Genomic DNA, 24302 nt, shown 5'->3' with positions numbered 1-24302 from the left:
AACAACAATGTCATCATTGATGGCGATGTTTGACCTTGAATCACCAAACCCTACAAATTCTCAGTTTTGTGTCAACCCTCTGATACCTACGTGGTTAGAAATGATTACATAACACCAGATACGGTGAAATTGCTGGTCCACACCAATGGTATGAAAACGCAGGATGTCAAGTGCACGCCAAAGCAACAGGTGGCGATATAACCTCTACCGTAAGGCCACGTTGGCCAATCAGAGGTCTGCCAAACAAAGGAGACAACGAACGCCGTTTACGTGTGTACGGTCGGCCAAAACGCGTAGAAAAAGCTTTGCTTAAAGAAATACCCATGTACATGTGAACAGGGCCTAGCTGTATGTAAAAGTTCACATGAGAAGAAAAAGTTTAGAAGTTTCCAAAACACTGTCAGATCTGTTTTTCATATCAAATCTTTGTAGGCTTTCATTCCTCTTCATCTTTTCCCTTCCAGACTGTAAACAGGCAAAAATCTCATTACTTTAGATATTCTACGACAGACAGTTGAGAAAAAGTACAAACGTTGTTGCCATGACAATGGACATGCCAGAAAAAGCCACACACACACACTTTTAAACTTTTCTCGGTACACAATACTCTCAGTTTGACAAAACTCTGATACCTTTCAGTCTTGACAGAGGAGTAGTTTGTTTGTCACGCACAAGTTTCTGTTTGCTTATCATGTTCGAGAGACACAGACATTTAGAGCCCTCGGCAAAAAATTAGACGGTGTACTGTATTTTCTTGGAAAGGCGTTTTAATCATTACCTTGACATCAAACCCGTCAAGCTTAATATTCACTTTCAGTTATCTCAGGTCTCTCGCATCTGCAAATGAAACCCTGTGTGTGTGTGTGTGTGTGTGTGTGTGTGTGTGTGTGTGTGTGTGTGTGTGTGTGTGTGTGTTCGTGCGTGTCTGTCTGTGATGGATATAATTGAGCACAAGAACAGAGGAATGCAGCAGACCTGCTCTGTGGGCGGAGGTTGCCTTGGAGAAACAGACAAGCTGGTGGACTTGCTATTTATGTAAATTGGTGATAGCCATGGGTGGGGTGTGCATGTCAACTCACACACACACACACACACACACACACACATACACCTGACAACAGAGCCTGTTGCCATGGTGACCGAGAATTAAAAGTGGATCAGGAGGGGGATTACTGCAGCCACACAGGATAAAAAAAAAAAAACACATGTGACCAGCTGTGGATGGTTACATCTTGAAGAGATATTCTTGATCCTTTTTTTTTTTTAAACTCTGAACTGATGTGATTTGGTGGACAGTGTCAAGGAAATGAGCAAAATGAAGAATTGAATACACATCCACAGTTGGTGCCCGGTACCTGGGTCTCACTCAGTCTGAGATAACAGCCTCCGGTGTGCCATCATACATTCAGACAGCGAGGCTGGTCGCATTAGCAGACAGAGAAATTACAAGGAAGCCACCATGACAGGATAAATACAATAAATCTAATATGCTCTTGTCAAATTCATGGCTGGCTAATGAGTTCTGGAGGCTTAAACAGTAAACAGCAACTTCTCATCTCAAACAAACGGAAGGGTATGTCCTCACATTACTGCCAAGGCACAGTGAGTGATACCACAGATGGGAAACCGTAAAGAAAGTTGCAAGTCGGTGTCAAGTCTGGAGATTAGAACATTGCCATATGGGTGTTGGCATGGCGCTTGTGAGGTGATAATGCTGGATTTGGAAAAAGGATACGATCTTCCAAGTTTTAAAAGATCAGAAACTGGAAAAAAAAAATTAATAATAATAACTCGAAGCTACAAATCTGCTGTGTTCAGGTCACACTTCTTCGTGGAGTATCACAGAAGAAGAGTGTGAATCAGAGCATTTCTGCTGACAAGTGTTGTGGAGAACCTGTTATGTAATCGTACCATGTCGGCGCGCTACATTTCAACATGCAGACTTCCAACTAACAGGCTCACTTGAAGGCCTGTGATGTCCCCAGCTGCCACCTGCCGCGGCAAGTGCCATCTCCACAGTTGCGGGGCATTAGCATGGCATGAAGCTGGCACAGCACAACAAGAACTCGCACACAACCCTCTCGGGGGAGAGAGAGGGGTGTTTTTTCTTCTTTTTTTTTTTGAGGGGGTTGGGTGTGTTCCTGGGCAGGGGGCACCCCCAGAGCAGTAGGACGTACAACAGAAAACTTGCAAGCCACAGCAGGCAACTGAGGAGGTCTGGCGTGCCGCTCGATAATGCTGTGTCCCTTGGGTGGCCTGCGGGAGCCGGCAAAGCGCATGCAAGCTTGAAGCGATGGCACTCGGTGAAGGGATGTGGAGAAACAAATGTTGGCTGCGTACTTTGAGGTAGATGTGCGGTGAGGGTACGACACCAGAAAGTGAGCGTGTGGTGGACTGGAGTGAGAGGAGGCGGGCATGTATGTACATATGGTACAGTGCATGTCAGTTAGCGCTGGAGGGCAGGCAGAGAGGGCGTACGCGTCCTTGTGCTGCGATGTCATTGAGCGATAAGCTTTCCTTTGCGTGTGTGTCCTGTACATACATTGTGCACGCTTGGCTTGCCAGTGTACCGGAAGTACCGGGAGGCTCAGGGAAACAGGCTGGCGACGCGCTCTGGCGACGAAGCTCACACCCTCTGGTGCGTGCTGTCATTTCAGTGGAGGGGTTCCTCCAACAAGGTGCAAAAGGGGAAGACAGCAGAGGAGAACTGGCGTCGTTTCCACCACATGTGTTGGAGATGGCCTCCTTTGTGCTCCAACCATGTCTACTTCCTTACCCGGTCCTCCCTCCTCTCTCATGTGTGTTTTAGTATTCAACACAGAACGCTTACAGCTCTCTAATCAAACAAAGGTTAATTTGTGTTCTCGAGCCTGAATGTCTGTACAGGTGCTGAAGGTATATTGTTTTAAATTATACATAAAGCAGATAATTACGTCTGCCTCATGAGATGTCATGGAAAACACTCTAATCAGATGTGCTGCGTATCGACGACTAAGCTGACATTGAAAGACACCTTTCAATACCCTCCTGAGACCCGGAAGAATAAAGGTTTTAATCAAGTGTATATCCACCGTGACGTCACCCATTGGTCCGTGGACTACTATTTTGAAGCCTCCCATTTGGCATCGGTGTCGACGCCATCTTGGTTTTTTCAGAGCCAGAAGTAATAATGTTTTGCCAAGAGTGTAGCGCTGGGGAGGATATCCTGATTGGATCTGACTGGATCTGAGCACCCAAGGACATGCCATGATAGCAACTTGTCAATCATAAGGTAGCCACGCCCTTAAGCGTACCCAACTTCATCAACTATTATGCTCTACATGGGACTTTAATTTACAAACTGAGCATCATGATGTACTGAGGAAGACCGGAAACTAGGGATTCAGACCATAAACTCAATAGAAAATGGTTTACTGAGGTAATTAATCAAGTGAGAAGTAGGGCCTTTTTTTCATAAGTTTACATACAATCAGACTCAATCAGAATTTTTTTACACGTCAGGTTTTTTCCTAAAAAAGTAAAAAAAATAACTTCTGTTTCTGTTTTATTCCTTCCCATCCGATGAATATTGGAAACAAATACAAAACAAATTTTATTGCTTAACAAACACATTTTCTTACAATGAACACTCGCGTTAATTCGAAACTCATCTCATGGAACAGTTCCTGGTCTTAGCGACACACAGAAAACATCTCTCTAACTCGATGATTTGCACCGCTCTGTACCTGCGACAGCATTTCATCAGCCAGTAGCAGCTTGAAATCAAAATGCTGCAACCTCTCCTTGGCAGGACTCCCAGAGGCCTGGTTATCTGACCTGTGCTGGATCCAGCTGTTTGTGGCAGCCAGATCAAAGAAATACAGGATGGTGCGGACAGTCAACATCTTTGTGTGGCTTGACACTGACATAATCTTTTTCTGCCTCACTCAGGGACCCTTTTTGTTGAAGTATGGAAAATGGCTGACAATGAGAATTAATGTACACTTCTCAAATCTTAATCGGTCAAGACTCTCGTTGAATGAAAAAAACAACACCGTCCTTACGAAGAACAGACGTTTCTTTATAAATTTGATCACCTGAGGCTCATACCACAATTAAATGTGTTCGCTGTAGTTCCTGCCATTTTGAAAATGCACACTGGCTCTGTTGGCCACACCCCCATGTGTGTTTCATAATTATAAAGTGCAGGATGTGCTTTTCGCAGTACATTAGCACTTAATTAGACTGCATGTATAGTGTTTGACATAAAGGCCTCAGTGTCATGTCTCCCACAGCACAAATATGACAGCATGTACGATGAATATATGTAATTCTGAACTGATTAAGTGAAAGGTGAGTGTACATAATGTGCTCATACATCCAAGAGCCGTTTAATACGTGTTTTTTTTTTTCAATCTACATGAACACAGTGTTTTTTCATGAACATTTCATGTTATAGAGAGAAAAAAAAAGCTTTGAAGAGCTGTGTGTAGGTGGAATTACTTACTGAATTCTTCATTTAGCTTTCATTACAATTATGATTTGAAAAGTTAATGTATGATTTTATATGTTCCACAAGCCACTGTGGCAGAAATTCAGAGGAAAACATCCCTTTTAGGTGAAAACTCAAGGGGAATTTGTTTCCTTGACCGTGCCACTGGGTGATAGAGGGTGATGCTGAGTCTGTCTGTCTTTGTATTACACTATTTGTCATCATGGCTCAACTATTGTGTTCTTGAAGGCTGCACAAACTCCAGTATTTCAGAACACTGAGTCATCAGTTTTTAACACAGCTGTAAGTCTATTGTAGTAGTTATTGTGACAATCCAAGATTCATCCAACCTACCAAGGTGAAGCTTTCATATGACAGCAGTATGTTTAGTCCTCCACTGGTTCTCCGCACTCACCAACTCAATTTTGCATTTATTTCTGCTCATTTTTGCCATTTCTTAGTCCCTTTGGATCCGCAGTCTTGGTAGTTGCCAGTTTGTGGGAAAAAAATGTAAAATTGGTAAAAAAAAATAAATTAAAAAAAAGTTCTAGGATTGAATACCACATTTTGTGTCTGAATCAATAACACACTTCAGTAATTTGTATTTTGTAGTAAAGCCCAGACAGTAAGTCAATATGTTGACATTGCCTTCAGTGTGACCAAAATAAATAAAGAAGTTTATTTTAATTCACACATTAATAGCCAACTAGAACATCTCTTCAGTACCATCTGTGAGTTTGATTATATCTTTTTGGAAAATTTAAAATCGCTTTTTCATCTCAAAACTATAATGAAAGTCCATAAATTTACCAGACAGGACAACAAAAGGACAAAACTTTATTTTTTGGGTTACATAAAGTTCATAAAAAAGAAACATGCTGAAATAAATACTTGTGAATGTCTTGCTGGGTCGGGTAGAAACAAACAACACAACTCCTCCTTTTTAGTGCAGATACAGCACAGCGTGAGTCGTGTTCAAAGACGAGCCATGCTGCTGAAAAAATAACATGTCCGGGCAAAGATGTCCTGACATACAAGTACACACACACACACACATATAAACACACAAAAGAGTTCAACAAAGGTGTCTGGGAGGCGTCTGCGGTGTCTGAAAAGCAGCACAATCTGACAATTCTTATCAGGATTATTATTGCTTATCGGGGCCTCAGAGGAATCTTTGCCCTATTGGATACATGATTAATCTGTGAGCAAATTATCATTCAGCATCCTCGGAGGCTTCGTTTTAAATTGCATTGCTGTGTCCCTCGTAGAATGCCAAAACCTGATAAGGCTTCCTTATTCACCATTTCTTTTCAGAAATAGAGTTATTCACTCACCCATTCAGTGTATTCACATTAAAAAGAGCCCACACCTGCCTCAATGACATTTCACTGACAGCTGATGGTACATAAGAGTATTACGTAACGTCCAGCCACGCGCGTGCCGTGACAGACTAGTGTACTGTGCTATTCAAGTGGATCAGTGTGTCTACGTGGCTCAACGCTTAATAGCTCGTTGAAGACTCTGGAGTTTTCCCCTCTCTTTAAATTCATGTCTAAATGATGCGGAGTGGGTGGGAATGACAGTGACAGCGTGGCTTTTTAAATCACTGGTTTCCTTCCCCCCTCTGACACTCACCAAGTGGTCGTATTTTAGCAATACACTGAGTTACAGTAATTAAATAAGTGCATGGCAGAAAAGCGTTTGCACCATGTAATGTTGGGCAAAATATACTGGAAACTGGATTCAATTGTCTGGTCAGACCATGATCTGGAAAGTGAAGCCAGTGGGAAGTGCCTTAAACTTGCAGTCTTTCTAATTGCCAGCAGGTTTTAAAAAAAAAAGTCCAATTATATATAAGCTTATGAGAAAATGACTCTACTTCTCACTTGATTTATTACCTCAGTGAACAGTTTCCTGATAAGTTTATGGTCTCAGTCGCCGGTTTCCAGTCTTCTTCTATCCAATATGATGCACATTTTTTAAATTTTGATCCCACTTGGAGTAAATTAGATGATAAAGCAGAGTATTTTTAGGGTGAGGCTACCTTGTGTCCTCTGTTTTTTAGGTCAGATCCAATCAGGATATCCACTCCAGCTCCACCCTTGTCCAAATATGGTCATTTCTGTCTCCAAAAAAAACAAAATGGCAGTGGCCAAAATGCCAAACCCAAGTCTTCAAAAGTGTTGTCCAAAAGCTATGGATGACATCTCGGGGATAGGATTAGACCAGGTTTACACTTGGATCAGATTTTAAATCTTGCTCAGTTATTGTTTCAAAATATATCTCATTACAATTTAAATCTGCCAGTTTTAGACAAGGAAGTGATATTACTATTTTAGATAGACGAGTGGTAATGAGGGACAGAAGGGCACAAAAAATGTCCTCTTACGGACCTGAAATGGGGGCTCATATAAATGTAACTGATTGTGTCAAATGGGCATATGATATCATCTCCTATTGATCGAAGGCCCCTGTATCGAATCGAATCAAAATCGTATCTACCAATAGTTGTAAATTCCCACCTCAAACTTTTATAAACTGCCTGGAAATTAAACTCTGAATCAGACAGTTCCACTCGTATTAGGTCAGTGGCATTAGCAGCTGCATTCATGCTTCACATCACTCGCTCAATTATCTACTGTTTGGCTACCAGCCGATTGATAACATCCAATCATATTTAGCACGGCCATTATAACCCGACACTTCTCAGCATTACTCCTCTGATGGGCTCATGCCAGCACAATTTGTTTCTGCTGCTCACACATCCTCCTCTTCCTCCTCTCTGTGCGCTATATTTTTGGCATTGTTGATTTAACTTTGATTTAGTGCATCATGTATGGTTTTACAAACGCCGGATTAGCTCTCCCGACGAAATCTTTTCTGCCGCTCAGATCCTCGGAGAGCTTCCTCAAAGAGCAGAGCCTTCCCCTGCAAATCCGGCTGTATAACCGTCAATTCCTTGACACAAGTTTCTCTGCCAGAACTGAGTATTTGCATCTGAAAGGCCTCAAACTGGACTTCCAGTTTCATCAAAGATACACCCACACCGAGGCTCAACACCAACGCAACGATCGTTTGATTCCGAGCTGCTGTTGGATTGAATGTGGCCTTTGGTGGTGAGGGGGCATCCAGATGGGCCAGTTTACTGACTTCCTGAGTTCAGATGTCAGCATCATACTGGGCAGCTGTGCTCTGACCCCTCGTCTTACTGTTTACTCGAAGAAATACAGAAATATCCGCCTGACAACTTGCGCTGGAAGCCTTCAGTTTTGATCACTCTAGGTACAAATCACAATCTTTGTCTGTGAATAAAAGAGCCCAAACGCAAATCTCAGATAGCTCAACTGCCTTAATTAAATTAGTCTGCAGAATCAAATCCCCATTTCTGTGTCCACTAACAATAACTTCATCACTATCTGGAACCTACAATGGAATGGATGGTTGTAATAGGGGCTTACAGGGTAAAAAATACTCCAGGGTGCGGAAAATGTTAAGAAGCAGGATTACACTGGAAACGGAAAAGGAATTACATGTAAATCTATATATTCTGGACAATGTCTACCTAATTAAACTTGAATTCATGCTCTCGGGGGTTGACTTCCAGAAAACCGGTAATTCTTCAAGTGCACAGTATTTTTAAGGATTATTTTAAGCTTAAACTGCTACTTCGCTTCCTCCTTTGTGTATTCAAAACAGTAAATTCGCTTTATAATAGAATTATGAGCGAGTGGCCTGCGAGGAAAAAAAAGTGTGTCGTATTAATAAATCCACTTCTATGAGCAGCAGTTAAGACTACTGTGGGTATGAATTTATTTAAACATGATGAACGATAAGACAAGAAGCTGAAGTCTACGGCCGGATGTGGACAGTGAAGGCCCAGTGGGATCATTAATAGTGGATTCGGATCCCAGGGGCTAAGACAAATACTTCGTTCTTTATTAACATCACGGGTGAGAGTGAGAGTGTTCAAATATAATGGCTGTCGTCGGAAAGTTCACAGATGGCTCGCTGGAATATTACTGATGAGATTGAAAAGGCAAACACCTCTCATGATTATTATGGATTTAACTCCCATATGTGCATTATTTAAGCCAGTTTAATTAAATATTCAGTCGATAATGACAAGTAACGGCCATTAGAACTTGCATGTTTAAAGCATTAACAACTGGTATTAATGTTTTCAGGGAAATCATTTTTCATAATCCCGTCACTTCGACCTCGCCGTACAGAACTGTCACCAATAACATCAAGGGCACGTTCAGTGCCGTTAGCGGTTCCTCATTTTTGGGTTTTATTAGCCGTATCCAGATTTATTTTGTGAGCTAGCCAAAATATGAAGCGACAGCATTGCCTGTAAACATGCATCTGAATGTGAGATGGCACTATATGTTGAAAAAGTTGGTGACAATTGTGTGTTTTTCTTCAGCGATCACAGTGATGAGTCTACTGGTCAATAAATGATGTAGCATGAGCTGAATTTATGCATTAGGGTCAACTGATATTGACTTCTCAATCATTTTTTTCCTGAAAAAAAAACATTTTTTTCCTGAAAAAAAAACATTTTTTTCCTGAAAAAAAAACATTTTTTTCCTGAAAAAAAAACATTTTTTTCCTGAAAAAAAAACATTTTTTTCCTGAAAAAAAACATTTTTTTCCTGAAAAAAAAACATTTTTTTCCTGAAAAAAAAACATTTTTTTCCTGAAAAAAAAAACATTTTTTTCCTGAAAAAAAAAACATTTTTTTCCTGAAAAAAAAAAAACATTTTTTTCCTGAAAAAAAAAAAAAAATTTTCCTGAAAAAAAACAACATTTTTTTCCTGAAAAAAAACAACATTTTTTTCCTGAAAAAAAACAACATTTTTTTCCTGAAAAAAAACAACATTTTTTTCCTGAAAAAAAACAACATTTTTTTCCTGAAAAAAAACAACATTTTTTTCCTGAAAAAAAACAACATTTTTTTCCTGAAAAAAAACAACATTTTTTTCCTGAAAAAAAACAACATTTTTTTCCTGAAAAAAAACAACATTTTTTTCCTGAAAAAAAACATTTTTTTCCTGAAAAAAAACAACATTTTTTTCCTGAGCAAAATCTTTTTTCCCTGAATTTTTTTTTCCTGAAAGGGCAAAAAAAAATGTAGATGATTTTTTTTTTCCTGAAAAAAAAAACTTTTTTCCCCCTGAAAAAAATCTTTTTTTCCCCCTGATTTTTTTTTTCCCTCCTTGAATCACGTTTTTTTTCCTGAAAAAAAATCTTTTTTTTTCCTGAAAAGAATCCTTGTAAAAATCCCCTTTTTCCCCTGAAAAAAAACTTTTTTTCCCCCTCCTTGAATCACGGCCACAGCCAAAAGGAAGATGAAGAAAGTGCATATTTCTGGCAAGAAATGACAGAAAACGAGTTGTATGAGATGGAGGTTGGAAAACATTCTTTATTAATTCTGCAATTCTGCACGTTTTCCTTTAGCAGTGCGAAGACAGTGAATATCCATGCATCCATCAGCATTTCGCGCAGTATTCATTTGTTTTCCTGAAAAAACGTTTTTTTTCCTGAAAAAAATCCTTTTTTTTCTCCTAAAAAAAAACCATGCATGCATTATGAAGATTAAAGAGACAAAATGTATATATAAAGCAAATGTAGCCGGTCACGATCATCACAATAATAATAGTCACAATATAACATGCCCGAGTGTGACCAGTGAGCCCGGCCACGAAATTCCCAAAAGTTTATTAGCCTGATTCTCTCGATACAGGTTAACCTTGACGTTGATTTCAAGTCTTAAATAATATTTCTTATATAAACTATTGTATTGTTTTACACTGTTCTGTAGCACTGTTTCTCTTGGATGAAGCAGTGACCCCCTAGAAAAGTACTACTTGGCCCTTTTGACCTTCTCCCAGGCAAGATCTCAATCACTTTAAGATATAATATGTAAGAATTCTGCATAAAAATGTCTAAAAATGACTAGACCCAGAGAAATCCACAAGTTTACTCAAGCTAACAAACGTTTCAGTTGGTGGCCTGTCGCTACTTCCTGAACAGGTAAGTTGGTGAACAAGACTAAACTTGTAGAGATAAAACTTTTTTAAAAACGACCAGGTCTGTGAACGTTTGTGCATGGGTCACTTCAGATCGATTTTTATCAGCAGCGGTGTTTGTTTAATGGTGTATTCACCACCAGTGACGATAGTTTGACCGCTGAATCATTTGTGTTGATTGCGTGGACGTGCATTCACTTTTACTGTACAGCAGCCGTCAGCTTTCACTGAATTCAGCACTCACCAGAAACTCCATTTCTCTGTCATCGTTTCCCCGCTCTTCTCTGAAATATCGATGTGACTTTGGGTGTTTATTCTCCCAGAAGGTCCGGCTCTGCATCTGACCTGATCTCACCTCCAGCACTAAGCAGCTGTAGCGGCTCGGCCCCTCCCGCTCCACCCAGCTCTCCCCACACAACGCTCTTTTGTTTTGTTTTGATAGAGTGAAATCACATATTGTGCGTTTAAGCACCGCTTTAGCAACACATCCCTCTGTGTAAACTACAGGAGGTTTGGTGATTCACATGTGTTGATGCCAAAAAGCTCTTTGTTGCTGGCCCCTCGTAGTCATTGTGTAAGATGACAAATACATGGCGAGCTGAAGTTTTATGAAGCCTGACAGACACGGTACATCTGTTTGTTTGGATCCCACTGACATCTAAATTGTCAGGATAGTGGAATATATGAGATGAGGAATAGTACAAAAGGTATTTTTTCACAAAGACCTCGCTCAGAAGGACACAGTTTGTACGTAACAGTCGGACTCAGATTGTTTGCCGTCGGTAAAATAACTTCAAATCAGACGGCAATTTGATCTAAAGACACTGCGCTGTTTATGCAGGCAGGAGTACAGAAACGCATGAGGAAAATACAAAGAGGCACTTGAAGGTAGCTCAGTGACATGCTGAACTGCTCGCAAATACACAGGGGAAGGCGGTTTGAATCTCCTCTGATTTGTACAGTTGTGTGTTATCGTTGTCTGTGGCGTAATATGATGATGTGCCGAGCAAGTCTAATGCTCTTGAAACCGCTCAGGGATGAAGCGGCTGGCATCCCCCCATAAAAAGCTTTTTCAGGGTAGATTTCATCCCTGATGGTGGAAAAGTTATGTTGATAAAAAACATCGTGTACTGCAAGTCAACAATATGGCACATTATGTTTTACTGCGCCGGCTTTTAGCACACGCACACGCACACACGCAGTATGCTCCAAATATAGTAGATGTACACGTACTTCCTTTTACTCCTTCACCATGCAGAAGCTCATTAAAAAAATAACGATTTTAGACTTAATGCCTTCTATTCTTAACTCTCTTGTGTGTAGAGCATGGAAAATTACACAACCATATTTAAAGAAAGGATAATCAGCAGCCAGCTGTACCATTTCTGTTTTGTGGCAGTGTTTCCAAATGCTTTCAGTCACCCCCGTGAATGCCGGCTGGCGTTCGCTCGCTGTAACCTGGACATTGCCGTCCATTCATCCACTTGTACATAATGATTCTGACCTTCTCTGTGAGTTTCTTTAGTCGTTCCACAGATGCCAGAGCTCTTGTAGTAAAACCTCGTGAAACAGCTTAACGTGACAAGTTGACACTGAGTTTGAGCTTCTCTGTTCCTCTCGGTGTGTTAGATAAGCACTAAGTCCACGGTCTTTTAACATTTTGCAAGATTTGTGAAAAGATTGTTAACTTTTTTCCTGCAGGACTCATAGTTCACACATTCACTGTGCCCATGTCACTCTACTCTAGGGTAAGAAAAATCTCTTTCCTTAGTAAAAATTAGTCATTTGCAAACTCATAACAGCTGAACATAGTTGGTCGCAAGCTGTTGTTCTCACTTGGCATTATTTTAGCTACTCGTGTTTCACACAGCAGAGCAGAAGCTGTACTCACTAGTAAAAATACTCAGCCCAGTCACCAGGATGTAAGTTCAGCAGTTAACGTGTCTTCAAACCACTGATACGTCCGAGGTTGACATTTGTACCGAACGTGGCATGTCATCTTCACGTCATACTGTATGCTTATTAGCTCTCTTTCACATCGGGAGGTGGAGGGGAAGGTAGTGGCTCTGTTACAAGCCACAAAGCCAGCAATCAGGTAACTGTAGTTTAAATCTTCGGGGACATTTCCAGCTTTTTTTTGGCGACCAAGGCGGGCTGTTTTTCGGGGGAAGTCGGACCATGTCCAGTTGTTTTTCTGGCGACTAAACAGGGTGTTTTTTAAGGAGACCTGGGGACATTTCTGGACATTTTTGTGGCAACCAAAACCAACTGATAAGTTTGAACTTATCTGTGGTTTTGCAGGAATGTACTGAGCTGACATTTACTCTGAAAATTGTGTTGAAATACTTTTAACCGCCTGGGTTGAGCTCCGAGTCTAACAGCTAAGAAATGGTTGAAGACTATTTACTCCTACTGGTACCCGGCTGTGTAAATATCCCATGACAATATTGCGTTTGCTTAACTCTCAGCCTAATGTCTTTATACACGGCAGCATGTTGGCCTTCCTGTTTTCATGGTTTGTCCAAGCTGCTGCATCTTTTTTTACTTTTCAGTGGGATTGTGCAAGCATATCTGTTACTGTATCCCAAGACCGAAAAAGGTTACCTAGGGTTTGCTAATGTCCCTTGCAGAAACATAATGTTACATAATGCTGCTTCATAGGGCCACAAGTCAAGCAGCAGTAACAGTAAATCAGCCTCTGGAGAGAAACTATCCGCGTCCAAAATTCTCACCACGTACTAAATCCAAGCAGGTTTTCGAGTCACAGTCAGCGTGCATTTTAAAAAACTTTTGATTTTTTGAGTGCGCTGTTGATTGCCACTATTCTCCCACAATGTGATTCCAAAAAGGAAATTGAGGAGCTGCTCACAGCTGGAAAGATATTAACCTGATTGTGGGTGGTGGTGAAAAAAAGCTCCAGGAACAAACAGAGCATAACAATGTCATTTTCGGAAAAAAGCATCTGCATCCGCTCCGTGAAATATTTAATCATTCAAAGTTAATATGAAACGGAGACATATGTTGATTTCTTTTCTACTAACTTTTCAGAAAAAGTAGCATACGATATAAAGATAAACAATTCTTGTTTTCAAAGATGATTTTTTATTCAGTTTAGTTTAGTTTTTTAAAAATATATTCAGATATATTTCCACTGTAAATCAACAGAATAACACAGCTTCTACCTCCCAATAACTGCAAGTTTGCTCTCCTCCAATTCAACAGCACATGATGTTCATGTCATTCAGGTTTTACAGAGCGCCAGACTTGTCTGGATGACTGACAGGAGAATCCCTTCCGGACAGGATTCCATCCCTACAATTATAATTGGAAATAATAATAAAGTAAGAGCTGACGGGATGTGTGTGTTGGCGACAGTGCGACAGTGGTTTGGATCCTGTCGGGGCTGAAGCAGGTACGTTTTGGACACAAACTACACCACCTGAGGACGGAGGGCAGGACGTGAGCGGGTGTTACCGAGAGATAAGGGAAGACAGGGGAGCAATGCAGTGTTTTTTTGAGGGGAATTAAGTGGCATGAACAATAAATTAACAATTCAGAAGAGCTGATTGACATTATAAATGGAATAAATTAACTTTGTCTGCCAAAAGTGCATATTTTATCCCACTGACCTCAGCCTGTTAAAATAAGAGTTAATTAAATACCAGCCTGTAAACATTTCAAAGATTATCCGGCTTTGGAGTGATCCATGAAGTATTTTATAGAAGTTTGCACGGACATCGGAGCCATTATACTGTATGTCTCTGGTGCTGTCAGTGCTCATCAAATCCATATTACTTTCTTATTGGGAAAATTCCCAAATCAATTAAATTTAAAACTGCCTTTTCACTGCTACCTTGCACCCAGGCAGATTGACACATAGCTTGCACAGACAGGCAGCAGAGTTGAGGTGGGTCGCATACTGCCACCACAAAACGCCTTGAACAAAGAGAGGAAACTAGGTAGGAAGAAGGGAAACATGACAGTAAGGAGGAGAGTAAGATGGCAAACGTGAGAAAGAAAGGAACGAATGAAGAAGGAACAAATGAACTATGAACTTTTGGCCAAAAAACAGTACAACACCTTTTTAATATCTTCATATATGTGTCTGGATGAAAATGTACCCATCTTTTTATCCCCCTGTTTAAAGGAACCAGAACAGAGGAAATGACATGCTTCCTTTGCCCATGTAACTGTGGTTACTTCTTATCTTTAAAAAATACAATAAAATCCAAGAGAGACTCAAAGCAGAGAGAACAGTAAACAGCAATTTGACAATTCTGATCTGTGACCAGCGGTGCGTTCACTGATAAACTTTGTACACACAAACCAAGCCACTGAAATCAGTCCTACGTTTGCATCAGCTCTCAAATATGTTTAAAAGGGTTTTCTTTCTTCTCGGGTTTATGAATTATTGAGACGGGTTTCATTTCCTCCTCAAACCTCTTCAGAAGTGATACACGCCTTGGGTTAAAAAAAAAAGATATTTCCTTTTGTTCCCTACACATCATTGATTTTTTTTTTTCTCTTTTCTGGCAGTCTCGTAGCCACGCTGCTAACACATGTAAACACGTGGATAGATCACAGTCGAACAGCACTTTCCTAATTGAAAAAAAGGACCTCGGTGATGGGTGCTTTTCTCTTACAAATCCCTCACAACAAGGCAACATTTCACGGTTTAATTGTTGTTGACACAGTTTTGATTCGGCTGCCTGCGATGCTGCGGAAGGCGCCGAATAATCGACATTTCCAAGCAAACAATTTGCTGACAACGGCGCTCTGCTGTAATCTGCACGTTACGTCTGCTGGGCGTTGTTTCAACTCTGACAGCTTTACAAACAGAGAGGAGATGAAACCAGAAGGCTGCGCTTACAAGTCAAACAGACAACCACTTTTCATATCACCCACCATCACTTTCTTTTCCCTCCCTCCCTTCTCTTTTTTTTTTTGTCTTTAGTAAGTAGGCCCAGTCGCTATCTCATCAGCTCGGAGAGGAAAAGCAATGAGAGCGAGGGACGGGAGGAGGGCGCAGAGACGATGGATCGTTTGTGACAAAAAAAGACAGAGAAAGGACATGGATCTATAAGACAAAGTCGTCTCACCAAGTCCATGAGTCAAGTGACAGGACAGACAGGATTCTTAATTGCCTTTAGAGCATATTTCTCATCCAAAGCTCTGGTAATTGGACATGAACATCGGTGATAAATTGCCCGGGCCATCTTTGATTTGGTGGCTCCTGACTGCTGCGTGGCACCTGGAATTAAGATTGGCATCCATGTGAGGAGGGATGTTTGCAAAAGTTTCTTTATTTTTTTTTGTCTTACTTTAAATTCCACACATAGAATCACTCAATGACACCTGCTTTTGTAACACCTTCGTATGAGTTTTATACCAGATAGGATACAAAGCTCAGTCATGAATATTAATTTACGCCCGTGGTTCTGACTGGGGTCATGCAAAACCTTGTGTCATCTATCAACCACGGAGAAAGTCATGAAAAAATAAAAGTACTCCTGCCACTTGTAATTGAAAAACATGTCCTCGAGGTTGAAGCTGTTTTTTAAAAATCACAATTTGAATTTAAGTAGGTACATTTTCATGTTGCTCCCACTCTTTCAGTGCAGTTTGCAATAACAACCTCTGGTCACCTTCAGTGTTTAATTGCAAGAGGGAAAACAAACCAGGCTCTCCTTTTACCCTTTGCAGGTTTTTTTTGTTTTTTTGCAAATTTTTCAGCTACATACTCTTTAAATCACACATCTTGTGCTGTCATTTGGTTGAAAATCAGCAGCAAAACAGAGAAAGAGAATTTAATTTGTTTTTTGTTTTTCTTTGTTTTTTTTCTGCTTACGCCTCCTCTCGTTGTATTGACCCGCCAGAAAGCAATTGGGTTACATTTCTTTAGCCAGCGGAAAAAAATTAAATCCAATCCCTTTCATTTTAAACTGTTTTTGTACAAAGCAGTTTGTCGGCAGGCAATGACAAGGACTGCCAGATAGTCTGCTACAATTTTTCACAAAAATCAAGTTCGAACTAACACAGTTCGTTTGAACTAATCCGTGCAGGTCCATTGAGGCATCGACACAGGAACTCTGGGAGTGATCAATGTTTACCTCCATCTGTTGGTCTTCAGAGTCTTACCCTTACTGTATGTCTAGTCTGTTTAGTTGTGTGTCTCCAGTTCTGCAACTGTCCTAAAAAATATATTCCCCAAAACAAAACCAATGGCTTTCACAAAGTAAAGAAAGTCCTCCGATTTGTGGCTTTTTACCAAGTCGGCGATCAGCCTCATCTTTTTTGGTAATTTTGTCATCTACAGTCGCAATACTTACGCAATACTTAATATTTATTTAGATTTTTTTGAGTCCCTAGCAGCAGAACTTGCATAATGTGTGTTTAAGATTGTCTTCTGCTAGACCACAAAGCAAAGTACTTCAAATGGCCTAAGCCACAGATTTTGGTACTAATGTGTCTTTTAGTCCCTTGCTGGTGCTCAGCCTGTCAATCACACGCTCAAACCAACACCACTCTTGTTAAGTTTTCTCAAGAACTTTTAAGTTATTTCCCCAAAGACCCTTTTTCTTCCTTTTTAGAAATAAAAAAACTTTTGAAAGTCCTCTAAAATTACTTTCTTTCGGTTAAATGTGACCGAGTCGGCGAACAGCCTTTACTTTTTTGGGAATTTTGCAATCTACAGGGTAAATTGTGTGCTATGCCCCCTACTCCACCTGGCCTGTCCCGCACAATACTCTGCATTTTTTTTTTATTTGTTTTGATAGAGACCCTAGCAGCAGAAATTACATAATGTGTGTTTAAGATTGTCTTCTGCTGGACCACAAAGCAAAATACTTCAAACATGCCTAAGCCACAGATTTTGGTACTGGTGTGTCTTTCAGTCCCTTGCTGGTGCTCAGCCTGTCAATCACACGCTCAAACCAACACCACTCTTCTCAAGTTTTCTTAAGAATTTTTATAATATTTCCACAAAGACCCCTTTTCTTCCTTTTTAAAAATTATTTTGAAAAATATATTTTTTAAAAAACTTTAAAAAATTCTTCTAACATTACTTTCTTTCAGTTAAATGAAGGACTGTCCCGGCTGTGCTGTATTTTGCAAACAATGAGCGCCTTTGTTGTGCTACGATAGCAGCTGATGTTTGTCCATATGGTACATAATATGGTGATTTGTTATGATATGTATAGCTAACTTGTTAACCCTTCTCGGAATCTTCCATCATGGGAAAAATTACGATGTCTAATTGCCAGGCAGTGACTCTAGTATGGTGTGTAAACTGACTTTTAGAGATCTATTTTTGGAGACAGTCACTGCGGCTGCCTCTCACAATGAGCTGTCATTCAACATACTTTTGAACTGATAGATATCCACTGTGGTTTAAAACATCTGCCATATGTATATGTCTCCAATGTAAATGAAGCATCGGCCTCATTCATGTCAAAAATAACTTGAGTCTCAGAATCTGCCAGTTTCCTTTCTATGCTGGTAAATTCAATGTATGCATATGCAAGAGTCAGTTTCTTCAAGGTGACCTTGATGATGTAAGACACTTATGAATACTGCAGTATGAGACGGTGTTGTTGTATCCTTTCACAGCCCTATCCTCCCTGGGTTCAACCAAGCGTGTACGGTTTCATGAAGCAAGCTTTAAACTATATAAGTGACGATAACGAGGAGGCAGCGATGTGCTTTATGTCAGATTTGGCAAAGCACGGCTGCTCTATGTTTTTAACAGTCATTTAATGTGGAATGGAGCATTTATTTATATGGCAGGCGATATTAAATGTTTATGAGCACTTCATTACAGCCCTGAGTTTTCCACCATACCATAGTGGATATGACTGCAAAGATTGTGAAAGACTATGACCCAGAAAACAAATCAAAACCCGTGCTGCGGTATATTTAAATGCACGCTGAACAAAAATCACAAGGAATACCTCACTACACTTTTAATGTGAAGCTATAATGAGCAAACCCACTAAAGTAATGTTACTGTACATGCTCATAAAATTGAGCTGACTTCCAGCAAAGAAGCGCAATGTAACATCCACACTTTAACTCCTCTCCCTTAAAAACAATGATCATGAAGTACATATAGCTCACAAGCTGTCAGTGATGTTTTCCTTTGCATATTTAAATCAACTTAGGGAATATGGAGCCTTGGCAAGTATTTGCATGAGATCCAAAGACAAACTAGAAGATAAAGGACTTCATTCCATGTAAACAAGTTTGCGCTTCTTTTAAACATCACCTTTGGTTGATCTCATTCCCGGAGAGTCATGTTTTATTTTGTTTCCTGGCACCGAGATCACACAAACACATTTCAGACATGCACTCTTCAAAAGCAAGCCCCCCCTGAAATCATCACCTCATGTAAATTCAGCAGTTGCCCTTCTGCGCAACGTTAACCCTCTAAATTGGAAGTGAAAAGTGAAAGTAGTCTATTATACGCTATTGTTTGGTAGAAGTAGATAATTAGAACTACTGCGAACTCGTGATAAATTTCAAAGGTTAAACTAGTTCAAAACTGACGCAGGCTTCTAATTTCAGATTCTTTGAAAAAACCAAGCCAAGCTTTTAGTCAAAGGCCTTCGTCAGAGTGTTTTGTTTTACAGGTAAAACAAAACCTTTTATCTGTGAAGAAGTACTCTCCTACTTTAGCACAACTGCTTTATTACAATCAAACTTGAATTTTGATCCTTGTACCCACAACTGTATAATTAACAAGTAAGAAACACACAATATTCCACAGTTTTTCCAAGCAAATAATGACGACAAAACACTTGTAGTTTGCTTATTTTTATTCAGCAGATTTTTAATAGAATGCAAAGGTCCATTATGTGGAAACAAATTCAAAACACTGTTTCTGCTATGGCATACAGAGACAGAAAGAGAAGAGTCTGCCCGAGACAGGATCCTAACCATTTTAAGAATGTAAACTTTACAGAAGGAGATAGAGAGATGATAAAATGCCACGATGGCATCGATGTTTACTGGTCATAAAAGTGTGACATAGTGAATAAACGACAAAACACTCCCCACAAAAACATCTGCAAATGTCATCATCACACAGATATACATCGAAAGACAAAAATAAACTCATCCTTTTTTTTTGTCTGTGTGGCTCCACCTACAGTATTTCGCTAAAATAAATCCATTTACACTTTTCAACATATCCTCACATTTACATGAAATCTATTAGGGAAGCATTTTTTTTGCAAAAAAAAAAAAAAATCAAGCGTCTCCCCCGAAACAACCAGTCCCTTCCTGTACAGAGGAAAAGCAGGGATTGGGCTATAGCATCAGAGAGCATAGGAAATGATTGGCTGAAACACGTACGCATTAAGTATTATAATTATTATCATTCACACAGGAAGTCTGCTGAAAAGTTAACATGGCAAATAACACAGATTGGCAATAGTGCAGGCTGCTTGAGCTGGCAGTGGCCCATTAGGAAAAAAAAAAAGGATGAATAAAAAAGTGATTCTCGAATGATTATTTTTTTTTCTTATTTTTAGCACTGCTAGCATGCTCTATTTGGAGCTACAGGGGCGAGCTTGAGGGAAAAAAAAAAAAGGTTTAAGCAGAAGAAAAGTCAGGACCGGAGGGATGAAATGTCAAATATAAAGGAAAGTGAGTCAATGCTTGTCGTTTAGTTTTCTTTATTAACTTTATGTTCTGTCCAATAGCGTCACTCGCCGTCCATGTCGGTCTTTGGAATGGTGTTGATTGGATGGTCGGTTTGTGTTTTTCTTCTTCTTCTTCTTCTTTTTCTTTTCCATTTTTAGCGCCTGTAACCAAACTCATCGGCATCGTCTGCACGGAAGTCTCCGTAGCGCCAAATGTTGAGCTGATGGAAAGACAGAGACAGATTTTATTGACCATAATGAAACAAATAACCGTAAAATGCGGCTATGTTCCCCATCCCTTTGAATGGGGCTACAATAACCTCTCTAGCGCATTACATGTTAAATGGTCAAGAGAAAAGGGAGAGTGTGGGAGGGAGACAGAAAGTCATCATGCAGTGTGGAGAGAGAGAGAGAGAGATCACTGCTTTTACAGCCTGGTGTGAAGGCGACTGTATCATCATCATCATCATCACCATTTAATCCAACTCTTTGTGCTTGCCCATCCAAGCTGGAGGCCCTACAATGCCTCAAATACCACCCAGTCTATTACTTCTCCTATTCCATTACATTCACATTCCCGCGTCGCCTCATAAACCATCACATGCGTTACCCAGCTAAATGCCGCCTTTATTACAATGCTGTTGGCAAAGTGTGTGTGTAGTTTGGATCAGCATCCAGTATGGCAATTGGTTATTTAAATGTGATGCAGTCTGAGGGGTGTTTGTGTGTGTGTCTTTGTGTATGTAAGAGGGTCTTGTGTGGGATGTTTCTTTTTTGGCTCTCGCAAGCATGCGCGCTCAGCTGTTAATGCTGTGATTCATACCTAATTAGCGACTGTGCTAATTAGCAGTAGTTATTAGGATGAATGAATGAATCAAGCCATTTGTACGTGTTGCCATTTCCCGTCTCCCGCTTCCCTGCCTTTTTTTTCCCTCTCCCCCTTCCCGACACCCTGAAAACATGGTTGTAACTCCAATTATGATTGTTGAGTCAATACCACCTCCGACTGGCTCGTTGTCTGAGCGTGCTGTGTAACTACGGGGTAAACCACAAGAGCACAGGAGGGACGGCTTCCGCTAGGATTTTGAGCCATCGTGCTTGACATTTACATGAGCAAAAACAAAATAGGATCTGATTGTTTGGAGTGTGCGCGCAGGCTTGGCAGGGTTCTTGTGAAAGAAGGCTTAGATATGAACAAAAACTTTCCTGTCAAAGTCTGAAGACAAAAACAAAAGAGATCCAGCAAACAAGGTTTTGACACTTAAGCTCAGGCTATTAGACAGTGACATCTATTGTTTTTTTCTTGAAGGATAAGGCTGGTGATAGTTCTATGTTTTTGTTATTGTCGGAATATCTCATGAAAAGACCAAAAACACCCATTTCTTATTCCCAGTCTCAATCATTTCTGCTTTCCTGGGCCTATCTGTGGCACTAAGCCCCAAGCCCATTGGTTCCCTTGATGATGTAGATCTTTAGGACCAGATAACAAAGCTGTAGTTTTAGGAGTAAATACAGTATTTGTTGAAGACTATTTTCAGTGACAGATATGGTGCAAAGATTGACCATAAAGCAAAGTTTAGACACTTTAGCTCAGGCTATTCAACAATGACCTCTATTTTGTGGGAGCAAATACCTGCTGATATTTTATATTTTTATTGTTGTCTAAATATCCCATGAAACAACCAAAAACACCAAAATGTTAGCCCCTGTCTCTTTAAAAACAGGTGACAAAGATGTAGTTTTATTTAAAAGGCGCAATATGTAAGAAATAGCCACCACAAACTGGCTAGCGTGCTAATTCCAGTAGATATCTCTGCAGCACAATACATAGATGTCTTCAACATAATGTCAAGTGTTACTTCTTCATATTGTGTTGATAAATGCAGTTCATTTTTTAATGTTTTAAACTAAAATTCTTACATATTCCACCTTATAAAAAGCCAAATGATTTCCAGAGAGAGCTGGACGTTGTAGTCTATAGGAAACGCCAGTCAAACAGGAGTAAATACAGCACTCATTGGGGACTATTTCCAGCGACTAATGAGTATTTGTGATTGACACACTTGTTGATTTCTTAATTCGTCGACTCATTGATGTTTTGTAATAGCTTTTGGACAATAATGGAGCTAAATGAAACAGAGGAATAAGCTACATCAGGCTTCGACAACACAGTGGGATCAATTCATTGTTTGTTTAGTTTTTTCATGGGATTTGTTGACAATAAGAAAAATGTAGCCTTTAAACATAGCCCCGCTTTTGTATAATGAAAATGACTAAATTCTTAATGACCCACATTATTAGATTCTTTCATGTGTTTGGTTTTAAATTCCATTATTTGCTGCCAGTTTCGCTCTGGCAAGATGGTTTTCTGGGCTTGAATAAAGTCATTTTCACTGGACAGTGTTGTGTTGGATCCCTGTGACTGGACTTATTGTAAAAGAAAAAAAAGCAGGCACCCTGTGTGTTATATGCTGCCTTCTATTCACTCTCCATTTTCTCCCTTCTCTCTTTCTATCCCCACTGTACACTTTTGCACACATCCCCACCCCCCATTTTCACAGTATGGACCTGCACAGACTGTGGGCAGCAATCCATATGGGACAATGGTGACTGCCAATGTAATGTGTCGCATCTTGAGAGAGAGGGAGAAAGAGAGGAAAGCCGCAAAGAGAAAAGACACTTTCTCCCTGGTAGTTGGTGTCGAAAAGTAATTAGTGTTGTAATGTATTCTTGTTTTGGCAATATTAGATTTCTCAGTGAGAGGCAGACAGACCTAAATTATAAAGAGGAGGAGGCGAGAGAGAAGCTGATGAAAAGAGAGGGAAAGACAATGAAGTCGGGACTGCCGGGTCTGGATGACTTACCCTGGCACTCTTGGCAGATTCTTGACTGTTCAGGTACTCTGTCACCTAGGGCAGAAAGAGAAGAGCCATTAGCATATCACATCACTGCGTCACACATGGGATTTTAGAGGATTAAGGTGAATCAATGCATCCTTTCAACCTCCTCTGCCCCTCCAGACATTTCTTTTACCTGCTTACATGGAAATTCACAAGTTTTTTTTTTTTTTTATGGACAAAGTTCACTTTTTTCAGAAGGGCACTTGCTCACCCTCGCAGCAACACTAGATTCTGAGGAACATGGTGTTCTCTGAAGATCAACAGGATCAAGATAACACACATGGACGCATAGTGCTTATGTCACTGCAGGGGATGTGGAACGCGAAAACATGTGAAGGAAGCATACGGAGTGCGGTGCGCCACATTATGGTTCGCCGTTTGGGGTCAATGCTTTATCCGCCGTGTGCAGGGCATCACTTCGCGCTTCATGCTACAGCTCACACTAGCAAAGCCACTCCAGATGAGAGGCTCTCATACCCCCTCGTGTCTGCTAGCCCCAGGCCAACACCTCGCTGGTTTGTAGCAGCAATTTATAATCAAGTGCATTCACAGGACGCCTTAAGGGAGCTACTAGCTAAAAGGGAATGAGCCCCAACTTCCACCTGTGTTGATGGAGAAAAATTAGAGCCATGGTAAACAGGCATGTTAAACAGTTTGTCAAAGGGCCTTACATAGAAAAGTGCTATTTTTTAATGTATGGTATAGATGGTTGCCAATACTATCCTAATATAACTTGTGAAAGGACAAAAATGCACATTTTTCTTACAAATGAAAAGCTGATTTTATAAACTGCATCCTTTCTAAATGTAAATCACCTTTGGACTTCTACAGCCATAGCCTTACATGGTCGGGTGAAGGGCTGCGGCTAACGAAACTTTCATAATTGATTAACACAGATTGCTTTCTCGATTTATCAATTAATCTGCCCGAAGTTAATAAAAAAATTGCCTCTTTCGATTTACCACAGCCCGAGGTGACACCTTTAACTACCTTGACACCGCAAGACTCAAACGTGATCAATTCACGATTGTATGAAACAGACGAGCAGCAAATCCTCACATCTGAGATGTACCGGTGAGAACAATTACTCGTTCGGCAAGATGGTTGAGGTTTATTTTTCTGTCATTTCAAGGGTTGGACTCTGACCTTTTGAAACCTAATTTTTTATATACACAAGAACATATAAAACACACTGAAGGAAAGGAAAAAATTGAAAAGCATAACTATAGACAAAAGGCATTACAATATGAAGTAT

At 40.2% G+C, this 24302-nt stretch overlaps 1 protein-coding gene across 1 annotated transcript in view; it reads right to left on the bottom strand.

The window, feature by feature from the left end:
• Nucleotides 1-19301: 19301 nt before the first annotated feature.
• Nucleotides 19302-24302, bottom strand: part of snd1 (staphylococcal nuclease and tudor domain containing 1) — a 174947-nt gene continuing 169946 nt past the window's right edge. The window contains exons 23-24 of the mRNA XM_073480269.1: nucleotides 23012-23056; nucleotides 19302-20368 (exon numbers count right to left, since the gene is read on the bottom strand). Coding sequence (XP_073336370.1) covers nucleotides 20303-20368; nucleotides 23012-23056 — 111 coding nt within the window. The 3' untranslated portion in view covers nucleotides 19302-20302. The remainder of the gene's footprint in view (nucleotides 20369-23011; nucleotides 23057-24302) is intronic.

Source organism: Pagrus major, chromosome 14, assembly GCF_040436345.1.
Source record: "Pagrus major chromosome 14, Pma_NU_1.0".
NCBI classification, from domain to species: Eukaryota; Metazoa; Chordata; class Actinopteri; order Spariformes; family Sparidae; genus Pagrus; species Pagrus major.
This window is presented reverse-complemented; position numbering and strand designations above follow the sequence as displayed.